General features: G+C 38.7%; 1 protein-coding gene across 1 annotated transcript; it reads right to left on the reverse strand.

The window, feature by feature from the left end:
• Positions 1-24,854, reverse strand: smc3 (structural maintenance of chromosomes 3). Its single transcript, XM_063476608.1, has 29 exons — positions 24,677-24,854; positions 23,947-24,022; positions 23,775-23,813; positions 23,623-23,690; positions 23,287-23,358; positions 22,611-22,690; positions 22,435-22,513; positions 21,980-22,097; positions 21,303-21,478; positions 20,950-21,030; positions 20,227-20,391; positions 18,428-18,549; positions 17,955-18,168; positions 17,297-17,400; positions 16,097-16,196; positions 14,702-14,862; positions 14,146-14,287; positions 13,738-13,888; positions 13,489-13,641; positions 10,584-10,735; positions 10,232-10,390; positions 9,094-9,201; positions 8,698-8,806; positions 6,215-6,462; positions 3,530-3,742; positions 2,844-3,035; positions 2,142-2,319; positions 1,683-1,789; positions 1-1,139 (listed from the first exon to the last, which is right to left on the reverse strand). The coding sequence occupies exons 1-29, from the start codon at positions 24,689-24,691 to the stop codon at positions 1,068-1,070; spliced, it is 3,654 nt and encodes a 1,217-aa protein (XP_063332678.1). The 5' UTR covers positions 24,692-24,854; the 3' UTR covers positions 1-1,067.
• Positions 24,855-25,257: the final 403 nt, after the last annotated feature.

The following is a 25,257-nucleotide window of genomic DNA, read 5'->3' on the forward strand; positions in this document are numbered from 1 at the left end:
TGAAGCGGAGATGACGTGTTTATTTATTTATTTTTTTACACCTTTTATTATTTTTCTATGTTTTCTTATTACATAAAAAGGAACACAAACATTTAAAAAAAGAAAGATTTGAAACAAGGTACAACATATGAGGAGTTCAATCCCAAACAAAGACTCCATGAAGGAAATTTAAGATTAATAACATCTTGGCTTTCTAGAAAACAGCGACTGACCGAGTACTGAACCCAAGTGGACACGGTCAGGTTTTACAAACATTCTTGTTAGCAGGATGTGTTGGTTCCCAAATGGGTATCTGTTGTTTTGGAATTAAACTTCATATATTGAAATGACCTCAAAGACCAGAATTGACAGAATACAAGCATAAAAAGGGAACCACAACCTTTGAACATTTTAAGCCAAGTGGCTTTTGTGACAGAAGTAATATATCATGAGTACAAAGAGTATACATTACAGAAACCAGAGTAAGAATGAACACATCCAGATGAGCCTAAGGCCCCCAAAGATTCATCCAAGTCATATCAAAACACTCAACTGTACACAAGAGGAATTCTCAGAAAGATCCTGAAGGGTTGCATCTCTGGCGCTTTTATCATTGGATGACAGATTACCAAAATTCGGCTAAAATAAATCATCGCAGTAACACAAACATGAAGTGCTCCCTTCAGGACCTTTTTTTTTTCAGTGTAAAATAACTACACCTCTCTTAACTGTCATATATAATGAGGCTGATTCACATCAAGTCCGTCAGCTTAAAGATTATCAACATAGCCACATTTTGTCCTCCAGATTTTTCGTATCAGCCTTTGAAGATTTAACTCTAAATATGAGTAATGGTCAGTTGGGGTTTCTGGGCATGAATTAAATTACATCTTAAAAACGTCACAAGAAGCTGAGACTTCCTGTGTTGTTTATGTTTAACACGACTATAAAAAGGGTTTTGGACTGAGTGGGATATGTCTGTGTTTGGGCCCTGTCTTGGAGGCCTTTGAGGTTTGCAGTGCGCTGTAGAGATGGAGGAAGAGGGGTTGGAGGTGGGGGCCGAGAGGATGATAAAGAGCAGGAGACTCTTAACCATGGGTGGTGTCATCCTCCACAAAGTCTTTGGCCTGCTCCGCTGTGATCACGTCGATGTGACTCACCTAAAAAACACAGAGACGGTTAATGACTAATCAATGCTGCACCGACTGAGCAGTAATCGTTTTTCTTAAGAGACAGACACAAAAGAAATTACTATCACTTTTCTGACGGAGAACAAAGACACAAATGAACTTTGAATGCTATTGATTGAAGACAAATGGATTTTGAACAGAATGCAAAATTATGTTTACAACACTGTCACCACCACTGAATTTTCTCCCTTGAATCCTAAAGTTAAAGTGAAGAAAATAGTTGTTTTTCCCCACTTACTTTAGTAGACTGGGCTGTGTGAGAACAAATGAGCAGCCTCTCTTAAGACTTATTTTTCTTGCTATTGTTGTAAAAAAATAAATAAAATAAAACCATCACCTACTATTGGGAGAAAAAAAAATCAAATGCATTTGAATTCTCAGAAACATCATCACGCTGTAAACGATCACCGACGATTGTGAGAAAACTTGCTCAGGTATGTTTAAAACTTGTTAATCCCGGAGCATAGTCTGACTTTCAGTAGATATACAGAGACTCGAAGGAAGAGGCCTCACCTTGTTTCTGAATTTGACACCATAGAACTTGTCCGCAGACTCGAGCAGCTCAGGTCTGAAGGTGGTGGTGATGAACTGGGCGTGGCCAGCCAGCTCAACAATCATATCTGCAATAAGAAGGAAGGTTTGCTTTGAATCAAGTTTCCAATATTTCAGCAACTGTCATTTTAACTTCCTTTTGGTCAGTGATATTTTCTCCAAACCATGCATCACACCAGGTCTCACTACAGTTTCATAAGCTTTCCCTTTCACCCCTGATGCTCATCTCCTACTTCTACTAGCTTTCATTTGTCTTCTCTCCAGGACATACCTCCACCTCTCCAGGCTATCGTCCACCTTCTACCTACTCTTACTACAGAGGAGACTGTGATCAATGATGAGAGGTATTTTTATTAATCAACCCTACTGAGCCATAGATTTATTTCATTTAATCTGTGTAGACATATAACTCATTGTTACCTGAGACAGCCTTTCTGTGCTGTGCGTCCAGGGCCTGGTCGATCTCATCAAACAGGTAGAAAGGAGCAGGGTCACACTTCTGGATGGCAAATATCAGAGCCAAAGCCACCAGAGACTTCTGACCTCCAGACAGCTGCTGCATCTCTCTCATCTCGCCCTGCTTCCCCGTGAAGGACACCTACGCAGGACATGTGCATCAAATCAGACCATCAAACTTTACTTGAAACAAAAACAGAGAAATCAATTTCTTTACTGTAAGAACTTTATTATAAGAGTCTCTGTTTCATGAAGTTAAACAAATCCTCTGCAATGTTACAACAGCTCTGATAATGATAAAGATAAATTTAGCCCTAAGAGGACTGCGCATTACTCATTGCATGACCAATCTCACCTTGGTTCTTTCTCTGTGTGGGAGGACCAGAAATCATAACAGTCCAGAAATACACATTCACATGTTTCCAAACAAAGACTCAAGGAAACTCATACACTGAGGGTACTCAAGAAGCACAATTCTACCTCAGAAATGATAAAACTTTATATAATGAGAAAAATTAAAGAGCTGAAACATTTTGCTCACTTATAGCATCTTCTTATTATTTGATTATCTTCCATTCATTTTTTTAAAGCTGATTTATAAATGGTAATCAGTAAAGCCCGTCAACTAACAGCAGATAAAACAACTGAACTGAAAAAGACTCCTACCCTGATGCCGACTCCAGTGAACTGGTCCACGGAGGGAACGCTACTCTGTGAACCAGAGCCCCTCTCGCTGTCAGCACCCCCCTCTCCTTCATCCTGAGACTGGCTTCCTTCAGCATCACCTTTCTTCATCACCAGAGTAGCTTTGCCACCCGGCACCAGTTTCTGGAAAACCTCACTGAAGTTCTTCGACACCTGAGAGGAGCAGAAGGGAAGAAGAGATAGAAAGTGAATTTTAGTCACATTTTGATGAATTTTTCACATTCTGAGAAAATGCTTTAAATTAGTGTTGAACTTCTTCAGGGATAAACCTCTTGCCATCTTCTAAGTTTTACCTCAGTCTAAGTGAGGTCACCACACTGGACCACTCAACCATGTTTGTAGCTTCTGAAGCATTTTTAATGTAGCTTTTGTGTAACTGGATGTACTAACAGTCTGCCCAAGAAGTCTTCGCTCCAGTTTTGGGTGGGTGAAATTATAGCACGTTATTAGTGTGTTACCAGGAATTTACAATCCTATGATTTATGTATGAAGCGTGCTAGCTTTGGCTGGTAAGTTAGCACTGCTTGTCCAAATATGATCACTTCTGCTTCCCAAAAAACAAATGTGGGTGATTTACATACAAGTAAGGTAAAAACCATGGACTTGTATCACTGAAGATTTTAATCAGAGTCTGAGCTGCACTGTACCTGTTTGAAGGTGAGCTGGATGGCCTCGTACTTGCGCAGCTCCAAGACATTCATGAGCTCCATGATGGATTTGTAGCCACGGTCCAGCTCATCCTGACGCTTGATTAGCTTTTCCTTCTGCTCGGAGAAGTTGACAAACTGGTCTAGAGCCTTTTTGTTGACATGGCTGTACTTCTTCAGCTCAGTGTTGCACTGCTCCAGTTTTCTGAACAACTGTTGGAGGAGAGGAAAAAAAGTGGAATACAATACATCATTAGTTCCAGGCAAGATCAGCTCTGGTTTAATCAGTATCTTTTAAATTACTCCTCAAAACATGCTCTCTCCATCTTTCAGAAAACAATAGTTTTTGTGAAATAACAGTATATTAAGTGATGCACAGAAAGCCATCAATGTAAAAAAAAAAAAAAATTAATTAAAAAAAAAAAATGCATACGTGCTTGTTTTAATTTTTATGTTTTTAAAACCTGAACTCACTAATTTGGCAATTTTGCTTTGATGTTACAACTACACTTTCAGGAAATGTTGCACAGTACTTTTATATTTTCAGATTATTTTTCCACTCAAGGACAGGTTTCGTAATGCTAGAAAATGAGTTTCACATGTTTAACTAAACATACATTCATTATGCATTTCATGGATGCGTTTTGCAATATTCTATTCATATCTGAAAGAGGACACAGCCTGATCAATTAAGATCTAGTTTAGTCTAGCCTGAAAGTGTCTCACTGTCTCTCCAGACTCTCAAACTCTAAATTCATCTCTTTGAATCACTAATGACCAAGGAAGCATGAGCAAGTGCCATTATTACATGGCTCTCTCATCCACTTCTGCAATCAATGGCACCATCATGCCCCCAAGCAGTGTCCTGTGGAGAAAGATTAACTATATGGAGTGTTTATGAGCAAGCGAGTCTATTTTCGGCATTGTTGAGGAGGGGAGCTTACACAAACACACATGCATAGACACACACATAGTGTGCGCACTCAGACACTTATGAAAGAAGCAGCCAAGTCCACTCAACACACAGTCTTTGCCCCCAGTGTCTAGTGAGTCACTAGTGAGTGGGTGGGATGTGATGGCCTTGGGCTTTATTCCTAAAGAGACCTGGCTCTGGCTGCATGTGTATGTGCAGATATTTCTAAACGGATTTGGGGGGAAAAAATGCACATAAAGACTGACCTCAAACAGCTATTTCATTATTGTTTGTGTTGCAGCTGTAATGGCTAACGTGAAATAAAACTGTTCCTGTAAGATCGCGCTGCTTTGCAGGATACTGTCTTTCAGGTCACCAGTTTACTCTCACTGATGCCAACAGCTTTTCAGGAGCAAGGCTCTCTACTCTGCTGAACCCCAGAACAAAGGTTACAAGCTAATGAACATAGGTGGGAATACATTTTTGACCTAAAATGATCATCCAGACAGTAATATGATTCCAAGCTGGTGCTATTCTGTGTCTGTTAAACGTGTGCTAAAGTAATGATTTGAATGTATTTTGTACAATCACCAATTCAACTTCATAAAGTAATGAATAATATGTCAGTGCGTCCAATGACCCTTATGTAATTCAAACCTCGGGTACAGATCATTGCATCACTGATGTAAAGAAGTACAGCAGAGTGGTGGACAGTTTTATAGATGGTGTGAGCTGATCTACAGCTTGCCATCACTAATACTAAGCCACTGATTCTAGACTTTAGGAAACAGGTTCCTCCTTTTCTCCTGGCAGCACCAAGAAGTTAGATTATGAGGTGGCTGAGGACAACAGATACGCATAGACAGTGAATTGTGACTGGTCCAGGAACGCTGAAGTTGTTTTTAAGAAGGTCCAACCAGCTGATCAGGAAAGCTGGGCCAGTTCTAGGAGTAGAACTTAAGACTCTGTATGTGTCTGAGAGCAGGATGCTCAAGAAAGTCTTCAGCATCATGGAAAATCCATTCTACCCTGTGCATGCTTCCCTGACTGGTCACCACAGCAAATACAGTAAAAGCCTCATTGCCCTGAGGTGCAGGTCTGAGTGCTACAGAAGATATTTGTCTCACTGTGACTCTATAACTCCTCTCCATTGTGTATGGGAGGTGGGACTCTTACAAACACTTTAACATTTTAACACATGCACAACAGTACTCTTACATCACTCCATCTGTTCTTTCCAGGATAGATGGATTATTATAATCTCTGATTTTTCTCTCTCTATTATCACTTACCTCATCTGCTCATAGCATTGATATCATTAACACTGTGTCAGTTTCTGCCTATTTGCACTTCAACTCACACGCGAGATGCCGTACATGTGTATTTCTATTCATACTAAAACTGCTTTTCTTTTTGTGTATCTTGTTTTTCAATGAACTGCGCCTTATTCTATGTTTAAAATGCATTTGATTCTGTTTTCGACACTTTCCCACTGAAGCTTGTTAGTTTAAAGTGACTGAGCATGACTCCCAACTCCCAGTGAAAACAAAAGCACTGGGTGCTTTGTTTCCATTGAGCATGTAAAAGGCAGAACAATTTCCCCTCTGAAAATAATAAATGTCATATTTTAATAAACTCCCACTGAAAAATAACACTGTACACTACATGTCTGAAAAGTGCTAGGGCTGGCTGATAAAAAAAGAAAAGAAAATATAACATCATTAAGCACTGTGTGTGAGCGTGTGTGTGTGTGTGTGGGTGGCAAGGTGTACCTGTTTGAGTGTGAGGGTCTGGTATTTCTCAAAAGCCTCCTGAGGCAGCGAGCCGAGCTCTCTGATTTTCTTCATGCACTCCTCTTTCTTCTTGAGCAGCATGCCCTGTCTGTTGGTCATTTTCTCCAGCTCCTTTGTGTCATGGTTGATGGCGTCATTCTGCTCCTTCTCTATGTTCTTCCATCGCTCCATGCTCTTTATGTGCTCCTTGATCTCCGCCTCCGTCTTGTCAATCAGAGAATCCAGATCTGGGGAAGACATTTGAGGAGGTGATATGGGTTAGATTTTTATCTATACATAGTATAGTGCCGAATTCCTGGCTTAAAAAAATAATGACTTTCTTTAATAGTTACTGCAATTTGCTTCGTCTGGGAAAAACAAACAAAAAAAAAAAACACATCAAAGATGGTAAGGGGAAGTTTTTTTTTACCAACTTATTTTGGGGAAAAGACAGTGGACTGTTTGAGCCTTTTATTGAATTAGATTTGAGTGGTTACTTTCCTTGATGATGTAACATATTTTAAATGCTGCTGACATGTGCGGCACAACATGCATGCACTTTCAGATGACTTTGCCAACAGTAGCCAATGCTAGCCAGTGTACTGGCAGTGTAAAACCCATCCACATCCACACGCCTTTGCTGAATGTGGTTACACACTGAAAGCCTCGACTTTTCTTTCCTTGATCAAAGGAGAACGCACCACGTTTGTAGCACTGCCACCTTCTTTGATGTCCAACTTATTTAAAACTTGTCACAGACCAGAGAGAGAAAGGTGCTGCAAAGATCACGGCTGGAAAGATCTTTGAGATGTTGTAACTCACTAAAATACAAATAATTACTTAAACTGACTATTTTAAGTGCCATCTAGCGAAGGCCTGCAACTTTTAATTATTTTGTCAACCACTCTCGTATATCCTTAGTTTCAAGATGGCTCGTAAGACTTTGTGTCATCTTTGTTCAGCAGAAGCTATCACATCATTTGTCTTTAGAGCCTTTTCTCAACAACCTACAAAAAGGGAGACTCTTTCTCTGTCTCTTTCTTTCATTTAAAGAAAGAAGAAATTAAGATTGTTCAAAAAAAAGAAAGAAGGAAAAAGGTAAAACTGACAATAGTCAAGAGTGGATGACTGAATATAGCGCCTACATAAGAAAAGGATGATGCTGTGAATGCCTTTAATTAGTTAGTGCCAATGATGAAATATGAATCCATGCAAATTAAGGGTATTCAGAAACAAGTGCTTTTTGACAACTGCATTTTATCACCTCTGAGTCACTGCACCACATTTATAGAACATTTACACAAATGTGCGACCAGGCAGTCTGTTCAAGAACATATTATCCAAATTGTGATTCGAAGGCATCACAGCCATTCTCACCATCTGCTGGCACTACCAACTCAATGAAGGCATCCTACAGTTTCTCAATTTACACTCAAATGACAACAATAAATTGAGCCAGACAGGTAATAAATTAACTAAGCATAAGAGATAGAAGATTGGAACGATTAGATTTTTTTTCCTTTGCTTTCATTTTACTCGGAAATGTGCAGTAATGAGCACTGCATAGATACAGATTACACAGAGATACAGATATTTACCTATAGCCTATCTATAGATGAAAAAATAAGACTTAAAAGTCAACGTCAAAAGTTAAGGTATAATTTAAAGTCCAGCTGCAGCCTCTTCTCTCGAACACTAGAGGAGACAGTGAACCTAGTTGTTAAAGTATTATTTACAGCTGTCAGCTATGCTTTAAGGGCAAAACCTTTGTGACAGCAGAAGATCCAGATTTTTGATCCACCATTTCTATTAGCTCAATGATGTTTAATAAAAGAAAGAAAAAAAGAACTGAATATTGTGCCCTATATAATTACTGTAAAAAAGGTTTTAACTGAGCCACATTATTTCATGTGTATTTTTGAAGCAAGTGTCCATGGCTTTTTGGATTTATTTCATTTTCAAAAACCCTTCCTGCCCTGAAAAATAACATTTCCATTATTTTTCCTGGTCTTTAATGACAAAATCAGTAATTTACTTTAAATACTAAAAACTCTTTAAAAATAATTTTCTTTGTGATCATAATAAAATCAAAACTTATGCTGCAGTCCAGAGTACAGTGAATTTAAACACTGTAAATACTGGCTCCAAAACACATGCTTTCAGGCATTTTCTTCATAAATTCAACTTTAACTTCTGGACAACTGTAAGACAGACTTACATTTAATGAAAGCAAACAATTACAATAGAGGAGCAACCATTAACAATACACCAACAGGATCCCCTGTAAGTTATTATGTCTAAAGTGAAACCTAATCTAACTTAAACCACTTTTAAGTAGGTATAAACTGTCCTGTTAGTAAAATAATACGTGAGCTTCTATATATGTGTCATAAATGTAGCCACAACCACAGCAGTGACTATTTTTACCCCAACATATGAACAGTAGTACTGACAAACATATCAATAAATTAAAAACCACATGCCTTCTGATCGGGCTAAAGTCTCTTTAACACGTTTGTTGATGCCGTCCAGCTCAGAGGTTGTGGCCGTGAGCACCGTGCCTCCCTCCGTCTCACGCAGCTCGTTTAGCTCCTGTGAAATACAAAGTGAGGGAACATCAGAATAGTAGAATAAATAAAAAGGGAGGGTCATTCAAACACCCCTCTACCTACAAAATGAAAACATTATTTATAATTAAATCAGCTATATCCAAGAATTAATTTGTAACAGACCACAATTTAACAGCGGAAAACAAAGAATCAGAACTTAAAATAATATGACTTTGTTAATATGAAAAGGAAACTAATTCAACAAAGATACACATATAGATCATGTGACAAACACATTCTACAAGCAAAGTGCTTAAAGGGATGATGTACCTGCTCCACTTGGTCAAGACGTTTCCTCAAGTTCTCATTGAGATATGTTTCCACTCTGGTCATGATGCCCTCAAGCTTGATTCTCTCATTCAACAACTGTCTGTTGTCCTGCAAATGAATAAAGACATCGAAGCACAAAAGTTACTTATGTGATATTTTCACTGTGTTGAAATACCAGTGATTTGATATTTGAATGGGTTTTTCTTGCTTTGTGTATCACATAAAAGAAATCTCTTGCATGAAATGGTGCTGTCAGAGTGACGGATGTGTGAGGAGTGATAGTCATTTATCTAAAAGCCAATGTTGCAGTTTCTGCCTTTATAAACATCCTGACAATCCTAAGATGAGAGCAACTTTAACTGTTCAGTCTACACAGAATAAAATCTGCTAAAAATAAATAAAAATTGTGTATACATCTGCCTCAGCGACAGTTATCAGTGAATGTTATGTAAAGGAACAAGTCTTTGCCCACTTATGTCGAAGCAAATATCATATTAACCAATACCCATGAAAACTAAACCAGAGTTCTGTTGCAGGTAATATAATCTGACAACAGCAAACATAACAGAACCATATATGAAAGGCTTCATGTTGTGGGGGCGGAGTTGTTGCACAACATTGGCAGGAATGGCTGAAAGTTCAATGAGGGGAAAGCCGAGAGCAGCTGGCCGTGAAAGAGAAAGACAGGGCAATGCTGTATCACAGGAACATCCCACACACAGCTGCTGCCTGCTTCTCTCACCTCAGTCAGATCATTTGAATACACTAGGAGGAGGCAGAAAGCGAAAGGACACTGAGAAACAAATGTAGGTAACCGGCATGTTCTCTGAACTCCATGTAAGCAAGCACGGATACTGCCACAATTTCAGATTCAACACATTTCTAAAAGGCAGCAATTATTTCACTGGAACATTTTTCTTAAATGTCTCATAGTTGATACATAGGTTTTTTCACATCAGTGTGATTTCCCCCCCTGAAAAACCTGAATAAATTGCACAATAAAGTTTTAAGCAATCAACTGCTGTAAATTGATATAGCACAATTACACAAATGAAAATTCACATGTGTGTGTCAGTTATTTTACAGTGCAGAAACACTGTCACAAATGCTGCAACAGACACAGTCTGTGTCCACTGACCTGCTGCAACTGACGAATCTCATCATTGAGGTCGTCGACACGCCTCTGATCTTCCAGGCTGAGCTGAGACAGCAAATCTGTACCAAGCTCCGCCTTCAGCGACTCTCTGGTGGACTCCATGGCATGGAGGCTGGCCTCCAAACTCTGAAGGCTGCGTTGCTGGAAAGAGAGAGAGAGAAAGAACGAAGGAACGTTAGACAGCAGTGGGCAACATTAAGACACAATAATGGGGACAGGCTGAACCTGAGGCACAGACCAAGTTAAACATCAATAACAAAATCTGGTCATAGTGATCTTGAACACAGGGTTTTTATACAGGTTACAATACACTGCAGCAATGAGGTAATACTACCTTGGGCATGAAAGTCTTCTCTGACTGCTGCCTCTTCTCCTTCAGCATCTTCATTTCTGACAGAATACTGTCTCTGGATGCCTTAAACTTCCTCTGCTGTGTCTCGATCTGCTGCATCTGATTCATCAGTTGGTCAATCTCATTGTTGATACGTGGAGGTGGCAGTTAAGGAAGTATATGCCAATTTTTACTACAGATGAGCATTTTCAGTTTTTCTTAACAGCCACTCTCGAGCTAATCACAGTTACTTCATATTGCCGTGCCTATTATAAGTTCCCTGATGCGATGCATTGTTAAATCGTTACAGGCTACTACTGTTTCACCCAGCAAGTTAAGTGCTGGGACTGAAAGAAACCTGGATATGCAGCCCATGAAACCCATTCAAGCATTGAAAGACTAGTGACTTACACAATAAATACAACTGTATGTCAACTCAGCTAAGCAAACATTACAAACCAACATAAAACATGCCAGACAATGAAAACACCTGCAAACTGCAATATTTACAAGAGTAAACACTACATTTCAAACCTCACAAACAATCTGATATAACTAGTTTGATGTGACCTGTAGCAATGCAACAATTAAATTACCTCCAGGTAAAAAAGTGTAACATACACTTAAAAATACACTTGTGACATACACTTTCCAAAATGATAGTAATGTTTTCAGTGCTTTTGCTAGTCCCCAAGCTGAGAAAGAAACAAAGTTTCCCTTATAGCAAAAGAAGAAAAAAGAAATGAGTTGGTGCAAGATTAATGAATGTCACAGAACAATGATACAATACATAGCACATAAACCCATTACCCTATTAGTTTAAGTGTCATACTTTTCTTCTAATTGGTCATGAACTAGAGATTAAAATCACCAGTTGTGCTTCTAATGCCACGGGAAGAAGGTTCCACGTTTAGAAGTCATAGTTTTTGGTTTTGTTAATTTATTCGTTTTCGTTAGTCAACCAAACTACTTGAAATGGTTAAATAAAAAGGATAAGAAATGATTCAGCTTTAATTAAGCACTTTGCACAGAATCCCTACACAACAGAGACAGTTTTGTTGAAGCTGAAGCAGCAAACTGGAAGGGCACTCAGAGAGTTGATCTTCTGCCAAGGCCAAAGTCACATTCAGCTATTTTAAGTGACTTGGATCTAAAATTAAAGCATGTAAAGGGTTCTTCTTTTGCACATACGCCACCTCTTCCCAAAGTTTCAAGAAATTCAGCCTGGTTAAATTTTCTCTAATCGTACTGACAGACACACAAAAGACACTGATCAGATAATGAGTAAAGTCATGGGGCATGTTGTAGGCTATTTAGTGCTCCAATAATGTGATTGGGCTTTTAGGGAAGGAGGTGTCTCTAAAATCAAAGCAGAGGATTAAGAAGGGCTGCACATGCTCATCATTAAGTTAATTTAACAGACAGGCTTATTGATCTTCAAAGGACTGCAAAACTCCTGTGGGCCTCTGAGGTTTACCAGGACTCAATGAACACCAAGACCAATCAATGCAGTGATATAAAAAGGACTGAAGGAAAGTGGATTTTCCTACCTGCTGACCAGAGAAGACTGAGAAAACAGATGTTCAAAGATAATCTGACAAATGTGAACAAATAATATCAGGCTGCAAACAGTTTTTTTCCATAGAAAAACACGATAAAGTAGCACAACCACATAAAATCAGGTACATTTAAAATTTCTGTTTCACATAAAAACTGTATGAAGTTTCACTGCAATGTAATGGAACAGTGAAGACGGCAACTAAAAGAAGGAAGGAAGGAATGGCTGGGAGCTCATGCTTATTGACAGGGCAGAGGTGGAGAGTGAAAAACAAGGTGTCTTAAATAATTAATTCATTCTCTGACTCACTCCTCTGGGGAGTGAAGTGAAGCACCATGTCATCGGCACAGATGCCCATTTCGCCTACTGACTCGCACATATACGTAATCACCAGGTGCGCACACACCAAGCAGCATACGCTTTACTGGCTGTGAGTGAGTGAGAAGCTACACACCATCACACAGGTGTGCAAACAGACATTTAATCATACTGGGCCGGAAGTGACCATATTCATAAATACATCGCACATGCAAACACAAATCCTCTGTGATCCACTTGTTTGGCCTTCATGAGCTGTCCAGCAGTGAGTCATGGCTCTGGCCGATATGACCCAACACACACTAATCCTTCTTGACCCGATTAAACCCTGCCACTGCGTCCCAGCCAGGCTCCAACTGGCCTTAAGGTAGCTACACAACCCAGACTGATTTAATACACAATTAAAACAAAGGTTCAGCTATGTGACATCACTGCATAATTGAATGAGGGTGGTGTAACTTTCTATAACATAGTTTTTATACAGAAAACAGCTCCAACACAGCAGAACGTAGCAACGAATTTAAATTAAAATTTCAGTCCTAAGAGGGTGCAAAGTTTTCTGTTGTCAACACAAAGCAATGTTTACTTTGTAAAATCATTTTCATATTGACTTTTAAAGGCTAGTTTTAACTGTACATCATGATTTAAACCTTTCAGGCAAACACAATCTCTATCCTGAAAAGGAAAGAAAATCTACTTGGATCTAACAGATACCGATTATTAACTGTCTGTCTCCAGTGTTTATGAATTTCATAACATTTCAAAGTGGGAGATGTCTGTTTAGACTAGTTAGTCATTTTCAAATTCAGTCTTGAATCACATACTCCCTTTTTCCTCGGTATTCCAGTCAAACCGAGGCCATTTTTCTATTGTCAGTAAGTCTAAGCAGGGGGCCAAAACTCTGCCTCACTAATGACGCGATTCTTCAGTGAAGCTTTCAAGTTTGCTCATACTCTCAACGGACAGCAACACACAGCGCTCTAACATCATCATGATAAACAAACTCGCCACATGTTTTAATAGAAAGGATATGTTCAATGTTCCTGCGCAGGTTTTCATTGAGTTTGGCCTCCAGCTCACCCAGCTCCTCCTCAGCCTTCCTCATGTCTTTCTGAAGCTCCAGGCGAGACTTTCTGGTATCATAGTATCCTCCTGTCAGAGCTCCACGGTGGCTGACTTGGTCACCTAGGAGGTAACAAAACAATGATATGAATGTTCTCAATTGGAGTATTTTGCACTGAGAATTGTTTAAGCTGTACTGCATTTCACAGCAAAGCTTACCCTCCAGAGTAATACAGTCCATGGTGAAAGCTCTTGCCAACTGGGTGGAAACCTCCATGCTACGACAAATGAGGGTCTTCCCAAACACGTGCTTGAAGGCTTTGTCAAAGTTGGAACTGTAGCGCAGCTTGCTGATCATTGGGATGGCATCCTGATGGAGAAAAATGAAACAAACAAAAATAAATCATTGGTAATGATGAAACTAATTTGTCAGTAGAAATCTTGATGAGAAAAATGGAATGAAGAGGACTGAACAAAGGGAAATGAAAAAATAAAAAATAAAAATATAGTTGAATAGTTGAATAAATTTTTTATGTTAACTGCCTCACTCAATTACTGTATACCACTATTTGCTAGTAGATTCAAAATTTAATACATGGAAAGTGCCCATTCATGTCAGGTACTTACGTTGGTTTCTGGGTAGGCAGTGTCTCTGACGTCCAGCTTGCTCAGAGGTAGGAATGTGACTTCTCCAGGCAAGTTCATTTTGTTGAACTCCATGAGTATTTTAGTGCTCACTTCATCAGTCTCCACAATGTGGTAAAACAGCCTTAAAAAAACGAAGAAACAAACAAAGGAAAAAAAAACCCCAAAAAGTCATTTTTACTATAAATCATAAACTGTTTGTAAAATCTACAACACCTGCTCTGTGAGTAAACATGAAAACTCCCATTTGATATTTAAAAATTTAAACAGGTTCTAAAGAGGACGAATAAAGCAATAATAAAAAGCCCAAGGCAGATGGTATACTGATACTACAAACAGGGGAGTAACTTCAGACTAAATGTTTTAAACTCGGTATATTTCATTCTGACTGGGCTGCTGGCTTCCCACGCAGCAACCTGCTCCTTTTACCCACCTGGCACATTTGTATAATCTTGCATAATAAAAGGACTTGGAGCCGGAAAGTGTTGTTTTCATTTCAGCCTACACATTTGAATGAAAATACAAAAGCAAACCACACCTGGTCCCAGCTGTAACCTCCACGCAGGTGTAAAAAGCAGGCTCACATTCAAAGTTATTCATGACGATGCCATGATAACCATTGATGACATGCTGGTTGATGCCCTTCCGACGGAAATGCTCAAGGACTTTGTTGATGCTGTCAATACCGTTCAAGATGGCCTGGAGGAACATAAGTGACACAAAAGGAATAATGATTAATGTAATATAAAACAGATTAAAGTGAAGTCGGACTGACTGATCAGCTCCTTCTTCAGCATGACAGACCATCATATCCATCAATCTCTGACTTTACCTCCACCTTTAAACAAGATCATGAGATGCTTGAACTCCTCCCTAATCTGGAGTGGTAAACTCACTCTTTACATCCACATTCATACAATCAACCACAAAATGCAAAGTCAAATCCTGGAGCAACACAATGGCCCTCTGCCCCACAGTTACTCCTTAGAATTCTGTTATGAAATTAATCTGAGACAAAGGGCATTACTGTTGAAGTAAAGCACCCACACTGAGTCTTTCTAACTGCACCAAATTCTAACTATGACAAAACAAAGATCTACATTCTCAGTATGCAAAATAACACACACAAAAAAGCACAGAAAAATAAACTCATATTGTATGAGCCATGAAAAAAAAGAAGAAAAAAGGTCTGTATTAACTCCATTGCGCAATCCTACACTGAAATATAGACTGCGAATATAAAAACGTGGGATAGATACAGCCCATCAAAGGCTGGAGACGGATGAGTCAGCCGGGACTAATGTAAGAAAAATAAATGTAGGACATTTGTCCATGAAGCTACACACAGCCTCCTTTCATCTGGGCAGACATTATTCAGAAGTGATATTTGATTGATGTATATGCCCCGAAGAAATGACTGGATGAGGCAAAGAGGAGTGAGTCATATGTAAATTTAGCTAGCTATCATAAGGTGCCAGTAGCGAAGCAGATGAATGATTCCATTTGATATATCTATTCTGACAACCGGCTGAGTCACAAAGTGAGTCGGTCGCTGTATTAAGGTGGGCTCGTTTAGAGAGTGAGGCCTCTTTTTTTTTTTAACTTGGGATTTGATTTATCTTCACTTGCCCATTTCTTCGCTAACAGCTCTTCTGTATGTAAGTACGTGTGTGAACTATAATGGCAGGTCTACCTGTGGCTTACAAGTGTCATCCTGGGAAAGAGGAAGATAAATCCATGTACTGTGTGTGTGTGTGTGTTCAAGTAAAAAGATTACTTTTCAATCCTCTGAAAAAAATAAATAAAAAAAATTCACTTCTGTGCCCTTACATGCACAGTCACACTTTCACTTGTATCCAGGTGGAAGCATTAGGGATCCTATAGTTGCATTATGCACGTCAATAATTATGCAGTCATGCACAGTGACACGGACCTTGCCGGTGGCTGCTCTGAGGAGCTGCTGTTTTTTCTCCAGGTCCTCTCGTTTGGCTGCCAGAGCCTGCTGCTCTGCGTTCTCCTCACGCCACAGGTAGCTGGGCAGATACAGAGAGTCACACACTGTTACACTTATGTCACCAGAAGCACTAAAACGCAAGTGCAGTCATGACACTAAAAAAAAAACAAAAAAAAAAAAACCCTTCAAACTAAAACTCTCTTTTATAAAGGATTACATTTTTTATCTCTGTATTCATTCATCTTGGAAATAGATTATGAAACCAACACAGCTGCTGATTCATAGTTTGAATGTATTTAAACATAAATATTCATTCACTTTCACATAATTTCAAGTCAAGCTGTTTTTAATTGCAAACTGTAACTATCATCCTCAAGTAAAAATGTATCGTCTCGATTCCCTGCCAAACCATCTCAATGTTTCGGTTAGAGTAAATTCATCATTTGTTCTCATTTTTAGATATGCTACTAATAGCTTGCAGCTGTCATTTTGCCTTCTCACCCGACAGACTGCGCAGTGGATCACAGTGATGGGTGCATAATTAAAAATCTGACATACACAAACTATTCGTGGAATCTGTTTTACATGCTGACAGTAATAAGGGTCTTGCTGAATTTAATAGAATTCAGTTTAAAAAAATGAAAGATCACAACCTCTTTTTATGCTTAAAGCAAATTATGCGTTTTGAGTGTCATTCCTAATAATAGCTGGAGAGGCCTGAATGTGAATGCTGCCTTTGTCGTGCTTCAAGAAACATGGAACAATATTCCGCGTTTTCACTAAAAAGCCTCATGACACAATTCAACCACCCTGAAGGACCTTTTAAAGGCAAGGAAACTGTGGCAGCAGAAGCCTGAGGTATCATCCTCTGTGTTACATAAACACACCTCATTGTTTAAGTGGACTGAGAAGGCCTGGTGACATTCACAGGAGACAATACACTGGCATCTATCTAAAGGTTGCCAAGCGGAAACAGCATACTGGCTAAAAGAAAGGCTAAACAACAACCTTTCAACTCAATTCAACATGCAGGTCTGACTTATGTAAAGCTTCATTTTATCATGAGATGTCAAACTAATCAAAACTGCACACTAAAAAAGTTTAAAATATGACTGAATTTTATACATTTACATCTTAAAGATGTGAGGTCAAAGAGAAGATTAAAAACAACTTTCTTACTTTCTTTCACTCTGCAGTTCATCTTTCTTGTTCTTCACTTCATAATACTTTTTGTCCAGCTCCTCCACACGGGTCTTGACCTCGTTCAGATCTTGATCGAGTTTCTAAAGATACAAGTTTGAAGTGAGACACATTAACCTGCCAGGATGTCAGATCAAAACAGCAGAAATTTTTTTCTAAACCACATATATCACACCACTAATCTGAAATAAATAAATGCAAAATTATTTATTTTAAATCGGTGTAAAATTAAGGAGCCAAATGAAAGTCTATGCTTTGTTAACTGTTTTTTCACTTTTTTGTTGTTGTGAATTTTGCACCAAATGTTCACAAGTCATGTAATGAAAAGCTTAGTCTCAAAATGTTAACTTGATAATAAAGATTTGTTTCCCCCTTTCACAATTTCCCACCAGTGCATCCCTTGGAAAAATTTTTTTTCACCCTTTCTTCAAGCTATATGCACAAGACTGCAAAATACCAAAATAAAAGGGACAAAGAAGTATAGGTTAAAATGCTCCAGCAAAAACAGTGTCAGAAAAAAAGAATAGCTAGTTATTTCAACTAGAGCAACAAAAGACAGTAAAGCAAAACTCAGTGTGCAATTCTTTTTCATGGAAAAGCAGGAGAAGCAGGTCTGAAACATTTTGAATTATCTTACGTTGTACTGCTCAAGGTTCTTCTCCTTGTTTGCTTCTGTGTCCTCCAGGTCTTTGTGGATGGCAGCAATCTGCCTCTTTTTGTCATTGATAGCCTGGTCCAGAGACTTCAACTCCTTTTTGATCCACTTGTCTCTTTCTTCCTTAGAGGTGAACTGACTGCCACGACCCTGCTTAGCATACAAGTCTGTCCTCTCTTGTGTAGCTTGAGCTAATCTGCAAGACAACAAAGGGGGATCATAGATTTCTAAACTGAATCAATAGTTTTCTCTAGCTCTCCTTCCTTCCTGTATTCAAATGTTTGTATAACACATGCAATAAAATAATTTTACAACAGAATTCACAAATATCTCATGTGAAGACACCTTTAATCTCTCACTATCAAATTATATTTAATTCAGGTTGACTGACTCATTGAATCACGCCCGGTCACCGCCTGCTCGGGGAACGATAGCTGAGAATGAGTCATCCCTACCTGGAGATGCCCCGCTCCTCCTTTTCCTTGACCATGTTGAACTTGGGTTCAGTCTCCTGCAGCTCTTTTTGTTTCTCCTCAATTTTCTCCAGGAGCTTCTGACGCTCCTTCAACAAGCGTTTCTGGAAGATCAAGAGCAGACTATTATTCCAACAAATCCGACAAATGAAAGGTTAAGAAAAGAAGAGTTACATGTGAGGAAAAGTGTTGAAGAATAAATAAGCCTCATGACAATTATGAAAAATGTATACTTATATTTTTAGGGCTGTCAAAGTTAACAGGATAATAACGCATTAATGCTTATTCCTTTTAACACCTCTATTTTCTTTTGATGCGCGATTAACACATGTGCACATGGGCTGTGACCTGTGGCCCACCCCCCTTAGATTGGGGTGTCTGGAAGTGAAGCATCAGAACATTGTGAATGGTAAGCAGAAATGGATGAAGAAAAGGGTCGTTTGAATAACAAGTTCAGCTTTAAAATACTGCTTGCTGGCCAAAAACACCACTGATAATGTAATGATATATATATTTATTTTATTTTATTTTTTTAAATCTGCGATTAACTGAGAGTTAACTATGGACAACCACGCAATTGATCGCAATTAAATATTTTAATAGACCGACAGCCCTATTACATTTACAACAGATTTATATAAAAGGTATCTACTGCAAGAGAATCCTTTAAAAAGAGCATTAATATTCAGTAAACCAAAATGTGCTAGTATCAATAGAAAATCTAACTGACAACTGATTTGGACAAATTCCTTTGTGAGATGGCTGTGCTCACTTTTTTCTCCCCCCGTGGTTTGATCAGCCACCTCAAAGCTGATCAAACCAGGATCCCCTGTAGCTAGAGAGGCTTTTCATTTTGCTCCAATAACTTTTGGCTGGTGTTGTGCCAGCCGCAGCCAGGTGGGCTTAATCCAACCACTAGCCAGCATGCTGCCTGGGACCCACCATGAACCATAAAGACTGAGCCAATAGAGCTGTTATGTATAATTATCGTCTTCATACTCACATGTGCACACAAACACCAGGCCATATGGAGAGTGATGCATGCCAATTCTGTACACAAAACTTCATGCCAGGGATGATGTATAGTGGAGCTGTAAGCAGAGTCTGATACGCAACCTGGTGCTTACTCTGTTTTGCTTCTCATCCCATCCCACAAGCAAGCTGCACATTTTTTTGCACTGGTTGACATGTTTTAATATTACTCATGATATTAGATATTATACAGATACTGGATGCATGATTACATACATTAAAAGATAGTTATATTAAACTGACAAGAAACAGCTGCATCCATTAAATGAAATAAATACCTTTAAAACACCTTAAACAAAACCACATATTATTAGTTTTGTGAGAATAAAGCACTTGAATATTTGGATCAGTGCCTTTTGGTTCACTGATTAAGTTTTATGCTGTTTTCTTTTGGACATTCTCGGAGTAATATCCCACCATACTAAATAAAATAAGGCTATTTTTTTTCCATTTGTCAAAATGGAAGTCATGATTTGGGGATTTCTATAAACAGATCCTAATATAAAAAATCAATTAATTTAACAATGAGGAAAAATTGACAGACACCCTTGCCAAAACTCTTGAAAAGTAAAGCAACCTTGGACAAGTACCCACATTTCCGGCTATAACAGGGGTGAGTGGAGTGGATTAAAAGAGAAAAAACTGCCATCCTTTTCTTCATACAGAGAAGGTAAAGGGAAAGAGGCAGGGGGAGTGTGGTTGGTGCATCATCATGTGTTTAGAGTGACGCAGATGGGAGGCTTCCGTACCCTCTGTTCGCTGTTGCCTGCCAGCTCGTCCTGCAGGTCCTTGGCCTTCAACTCGAGTTTGGTCCTCTGCTTGATCTGCTCCTGGCGCTCTGCCGACAGCTGCTCTCTCTCCTCCTTCATGGCAGAGATCTTAGACTTCAGCTCTCGCACAACACGCTCCGTTTCCTACACAAAGAGAGCCAAAATAAAGAATCATTGTATGAGGGGAAAACAAAACAAAGAAACCAAAAAAAAGAAAAAAAACCCCACAACAACCTACTTCCTTTACAGCGACTAAATGATGCGTCATTTATTTAACAAGGTCACAAAGATGAGCTGATGACATTAACCATCTAAAAACGTGTGATATATTTAGATAAGCATTGATATGTTAGGGGAAAAAAATAGGTCAACAAACATTAGATGTAAAGATAACACACAAAAATAAAATTTAATTGCATTTTTTTGTAGTTATGGTACCTTTAGGAACAAAAAAATGTTGCACTGAACAAAATCAAACCCTGACAATATTAACAAATGACTTTGTTACTAAAACTGTAGTTGTTTATTTCAATCTTACATAAAAATCTCAAAGTAGATCAATTACCAGAACACAAACACATCATTCAAGGTCATTTACAAAATACTGTAACACCATCTTAAATATAATTCTGTGATGAGATTTCACTGAAGCCAAGCAATGGTTGTTGGGTTTTTTTGTTTGATGTTTTTTTGTTTCTTTACCTCCACTTTGTCTCTGGCATCTTGCTGAGCATCACGCAGTTGTCTGGACTTGTCTCCACAGGTTTCTCTCTTGGTGGACAACTATTAAAAGAGCCAAACAAAGTACAAAAGTCTTGTTACTGAGGCAGTAAAGTCTACTTGATACAGGCATTTGTTCACATTTAATAAATACCATTTAATTAATTTATAATGACGTCCAGGACAATAGAATTCGTGTTATACTGCATAAATAATGCAACTGTGTTGCAACATGGGTTGCGTTACATTCTTACGCCTGCATCAAAATACAGAGAAGTCTATGTTTTGTGTTTTTTTCTGCATGTGTACTTCAACGTTTTTCACAACTTTATTACCTCATCCAGCTTGGCACGGGTTTCATTCAGCTCCTGGTTGTAGATTGTGTACTCCAAAGCTCTTCTCATTTTGTCCCACTTCTGGTACTGAGCCAGTTCTTCCTTTTCATCTTCCAAGGTGTGCAGACGCTCCTCGATGTATTTCAGCAGTTCATTGATCTTCTCTCGCTTCCCCTCTGAGGAAAACACACAGTGGATTGTTTTCAGGTTTTTCTCTTTGTAACTCCTTCACCAAAGGTATACAAAATTTGGCAGTACTTCTGTAATAGAAACAATTAATTGCCACGTGTTATAGTCATGCACAACTGTGACTGCGATGGAAATCCGACAGTACTGCTATAAGACAGTGGAAATGGAGTACGTTTTTCTATACAGTTAAGTGCTTTGACAACCACACAAACAATGAAACTAAAATGCTGCAGGAAGGAAAGCCCTGGAATGGATTTGAACCAGGAACATTCTTGCTGTGAGGCCACAGTACATGTGACACAAATTACAAATCCTGCCTAAGCCTAAGGAAACATGGTACATATAGATATACATTATAAAGCCTTTTCAAAACAATCTAGCTGATGTCATGTAATAACAAAACTGTTCACAGACAATTAAAAACATTAATGAATTAAAATCTACCAATCAACCGTTGTACAAAATGAAAGGTATTCAAAAGTGTTTACCCGTCTCCTTCATGAGGGAAATACTCTCCTCTTTGCGTTCATCATACACTCGTGTCCCTGCCACCTCTCTCAGCAGCTTTAGACGCTGTGAGTCAGGTGCTGTGGCCATTTGGTTGATCTACATAAAACAGTAACATAAGGTAAATTTTCCAAATATCTGGTGTACCTGAGATATTCCTATTAGAAAACAAATGATAATGATTAGAATTAATTAATGATTAAATGATTTAATGATTATATATTTTTTTAAATTAACATCAATTATTTAGTCTACTAATACTCTTAGTTTTTTGCAAAACAGACTAAGGTAAATAAATAGTGAGGACAACACTGTTTTACTGTCTGTTCAACTAGAAACACCCACCCAATGACCACTGCTTGAAGAATGCAATTCACTTCACATCACCAAAAACTACTGTGCATTAAATTAGGCTGGCACTGCACTCCTCTCTCACCTTTCCCTGCTTGACAATGTAGTAGGGGTTACTCCGAGAGAAGCCAGCACTCTCCAAAAGGTTCATGACATCATTCTTACTGCAACAAGAAGAGTGCATAGAATAGATGGAATCACACATGTAGTAATGTCCTTTGGCAAATTTAACATGGACAGCTGATCCCTCGCAATACTTACGTCACCATCTTCTTGTCTAAAAAGTACTGGTCCTTCTTTGCTCCAATGACACGACGAAGGGAGACTTCCTCTTTGTCAATCTAGAAAGAGATGCATTTATCACTGGGCAAGCTGAGGGTCACACAGAGGAGGATAATTGGCAGGTTATGCCACAGTATCACCAGGCTGCAACATTTCACAGACATCCGCCCTTCATCATCAGAATAAGGACTGTGTGTACTGAAGGCAACGCAGTGCAATCAGTGGTCTTCATAACAGTTATCACCAGGAGAGACTTCAATATTCAATATGAAATGAACAACTTAAATTGGACTTAGGATGTTCACCATTTTAATACCCAAGATTAAGAGTCTTGTTACAAAAGAAAGCATAAAAGGGTTGATGTTGCTGGTTGTTTGGATTTTAGTTTATTGTGTTTTCCTTTTTTATTTTGAGGTTTACTTTGATACAAACCAATGTAAACAATAATGCAAATTTAATTGTGAAACAAATATCAGCACTGAAAAGAGGCTATATGATCATACACACGTTTAGCCACAAGCTGCTCAGTGACCGTTTATTTAACACATACACACACATTCCTTGAGAGGCCTATGGAAATGTTTAAATAATATCACAATGGAATCAAGCAGAAAATACAGTAATAGAATAAATTTGAAATGTTTGCCATTCCTACCGGCAGTCGGTTGTCAGAGTTGTCAAATATAATCTCCACAAAAGCCGAAATGACACGTGGACCAGTTCCCTCCTACAGTGACAGGGAGAGAGAGATTTTTTACACAGCGAAGTTTTGGCATCTACCAAAGAGGTTTTAGTCAAAGCTAAAGCAAAATCACCCGCACTGTGATAAAAGTTAATTTAAAAAACAAAAAACAAAAACATTTTTGCCAATTGGCACAGGTAGAAAAATGCAAAGATTTTGACTGAGAGTAATCTGTTATTTAGCAAGCATACTTGCATTCATAGCTTCCCACTAAAGGCTCATGTTCCCAGTACATTTTCCTGTACTTACATGGAGCAGGGCCAAGCGTTGTTCAGGTCGCAGGTGGCTGAATTCATCACTGAGCACAAACTGGATGGCTAAAAAAAAAGAGAACGGGAGTTAAAGTCTTAGAAGTCTAAATGTTTGAATTCTATATTGCAGCAGGTTTTGAGGCTTCATACCATAGAAAAAGTTACTTTTTCCTGATCCATTCCTCCCAACTGTAAGACGAAGGGAAAAATAAACACAAAATGAGGATATGGTGACATACAGGACATAAAGTATCCGAAAAACCTGATTAGCAACTCAGGTGCAATACAAAATAATTATGGAAAGATGTGGATGAACACATACCGATGACATTGTGCTTCGGGCTAAAGGGGTCTACCACAGTTTGGTCCCTGTAACTTCGGAACCCCTGAATGATCACCTGCACAGGGAACCAGAGACCACCGTGAACACACCGACTACAACATCAGCTGTTTCAGTGCAACATTTTAACCACATGCTACAGTTAAACATGATCAAAGAGCTCCTGGGTCTATGAATATTTGTAAACATAAGGTGTGTAAACTGTTTATGCTGAATAGCACCATCACAGGTAAAACGAGGCAACAGGGCCTTGGCTGATGGTCACTCTGATGGTCTACCGCTACTTTCATTCAGGACATTTTTGAAGGTTTGAAATCAACAATGCCAAGTTAGCCGACAACTACACAATAAACTCTCGTATTCTGCATCATATGCAACATTACACGTTATAACAACAATGAAAAGAAGCATATAAATCCGAAAACCTAAGACTGGCCTAGTTGCGTTAGCTTAGCATCTCGAGAGGGGACAGGCAATTCACTTCTACACTAATTCAAATAGCGCTAGCTAACGTTAGCTAGATAGCTACACAACGTTTGCCGTTTATGGAGTGCCTGTGCACAGTTTTGCAATCCAATCAACGTTATACTTTGAGTGAAGCCTCGACAGCAATATATTTATCATTCAGTGGAAAAACGTTAAGCTGGCCTAATTCTTGTTATTAGACCAGTAACAGTCGGCAACACGCATCAGTCTGGTCTCGTTAGCTTACCTGTTTAATATACATGGCTGCTTATCCAGGGCGTCTCCTCTGCAAATTTGGAGATGAAACACTCCCTGCGCCAAGCTGGAGAAACCACAACTATAATAATCCAAACTTAACAATCAAACTGTTGCATTAAAAATCATAAAATACTGTAAGGCAGGAAAGAATAACATGGAAAATGGCGGCGGGGGCGGGATAGAATGGATGATACCATTTTGTGAAACTGGGTTGTAGGGATATACTTGCACTATATTCCTACATGTGGGGAAGCTAAATAATTCATATGAAAGGTAAAAATTCAAATATAACAATAATATAATGTGTATCTACGGTTAGGTTATGTTTGCGACATAACATTAGGTCTTTTATTCTTGCTGTTTATTCGCCTCTCTGTTTGTTTAGTTGGTACAGTCTAGCAGTCTGCGCTCTGGGCGCCAAAATTGTTTTGATGAGCAGCAGTGGGAAATATAAGACTTAAAGCGGTAAAATAAATAAATAATAATCATAATGACTGTATTAATAATGATCAAAATTATTGTATTAATTATTATCAAAATTATTTATAGTGTCTTTAAATAACACAGTGC

Source organism: Pelmatolapia mariae, linkage group LG6 (assembly GCF_036321145.2).
Source record: "Pelmatolapia mariae isolate MD_Pm_ZW linkage group LG6, Pm_UMD_F_2, whole genome shotgun sequence".
Classification (NCBI taxonomy): domain Eukaryota; kingdom Metazoa; phylum Chordata; class Actinopteri; order Cichliformes; family Cichlidae; genus Pelmatolapia; species Pelmatolapia mariae.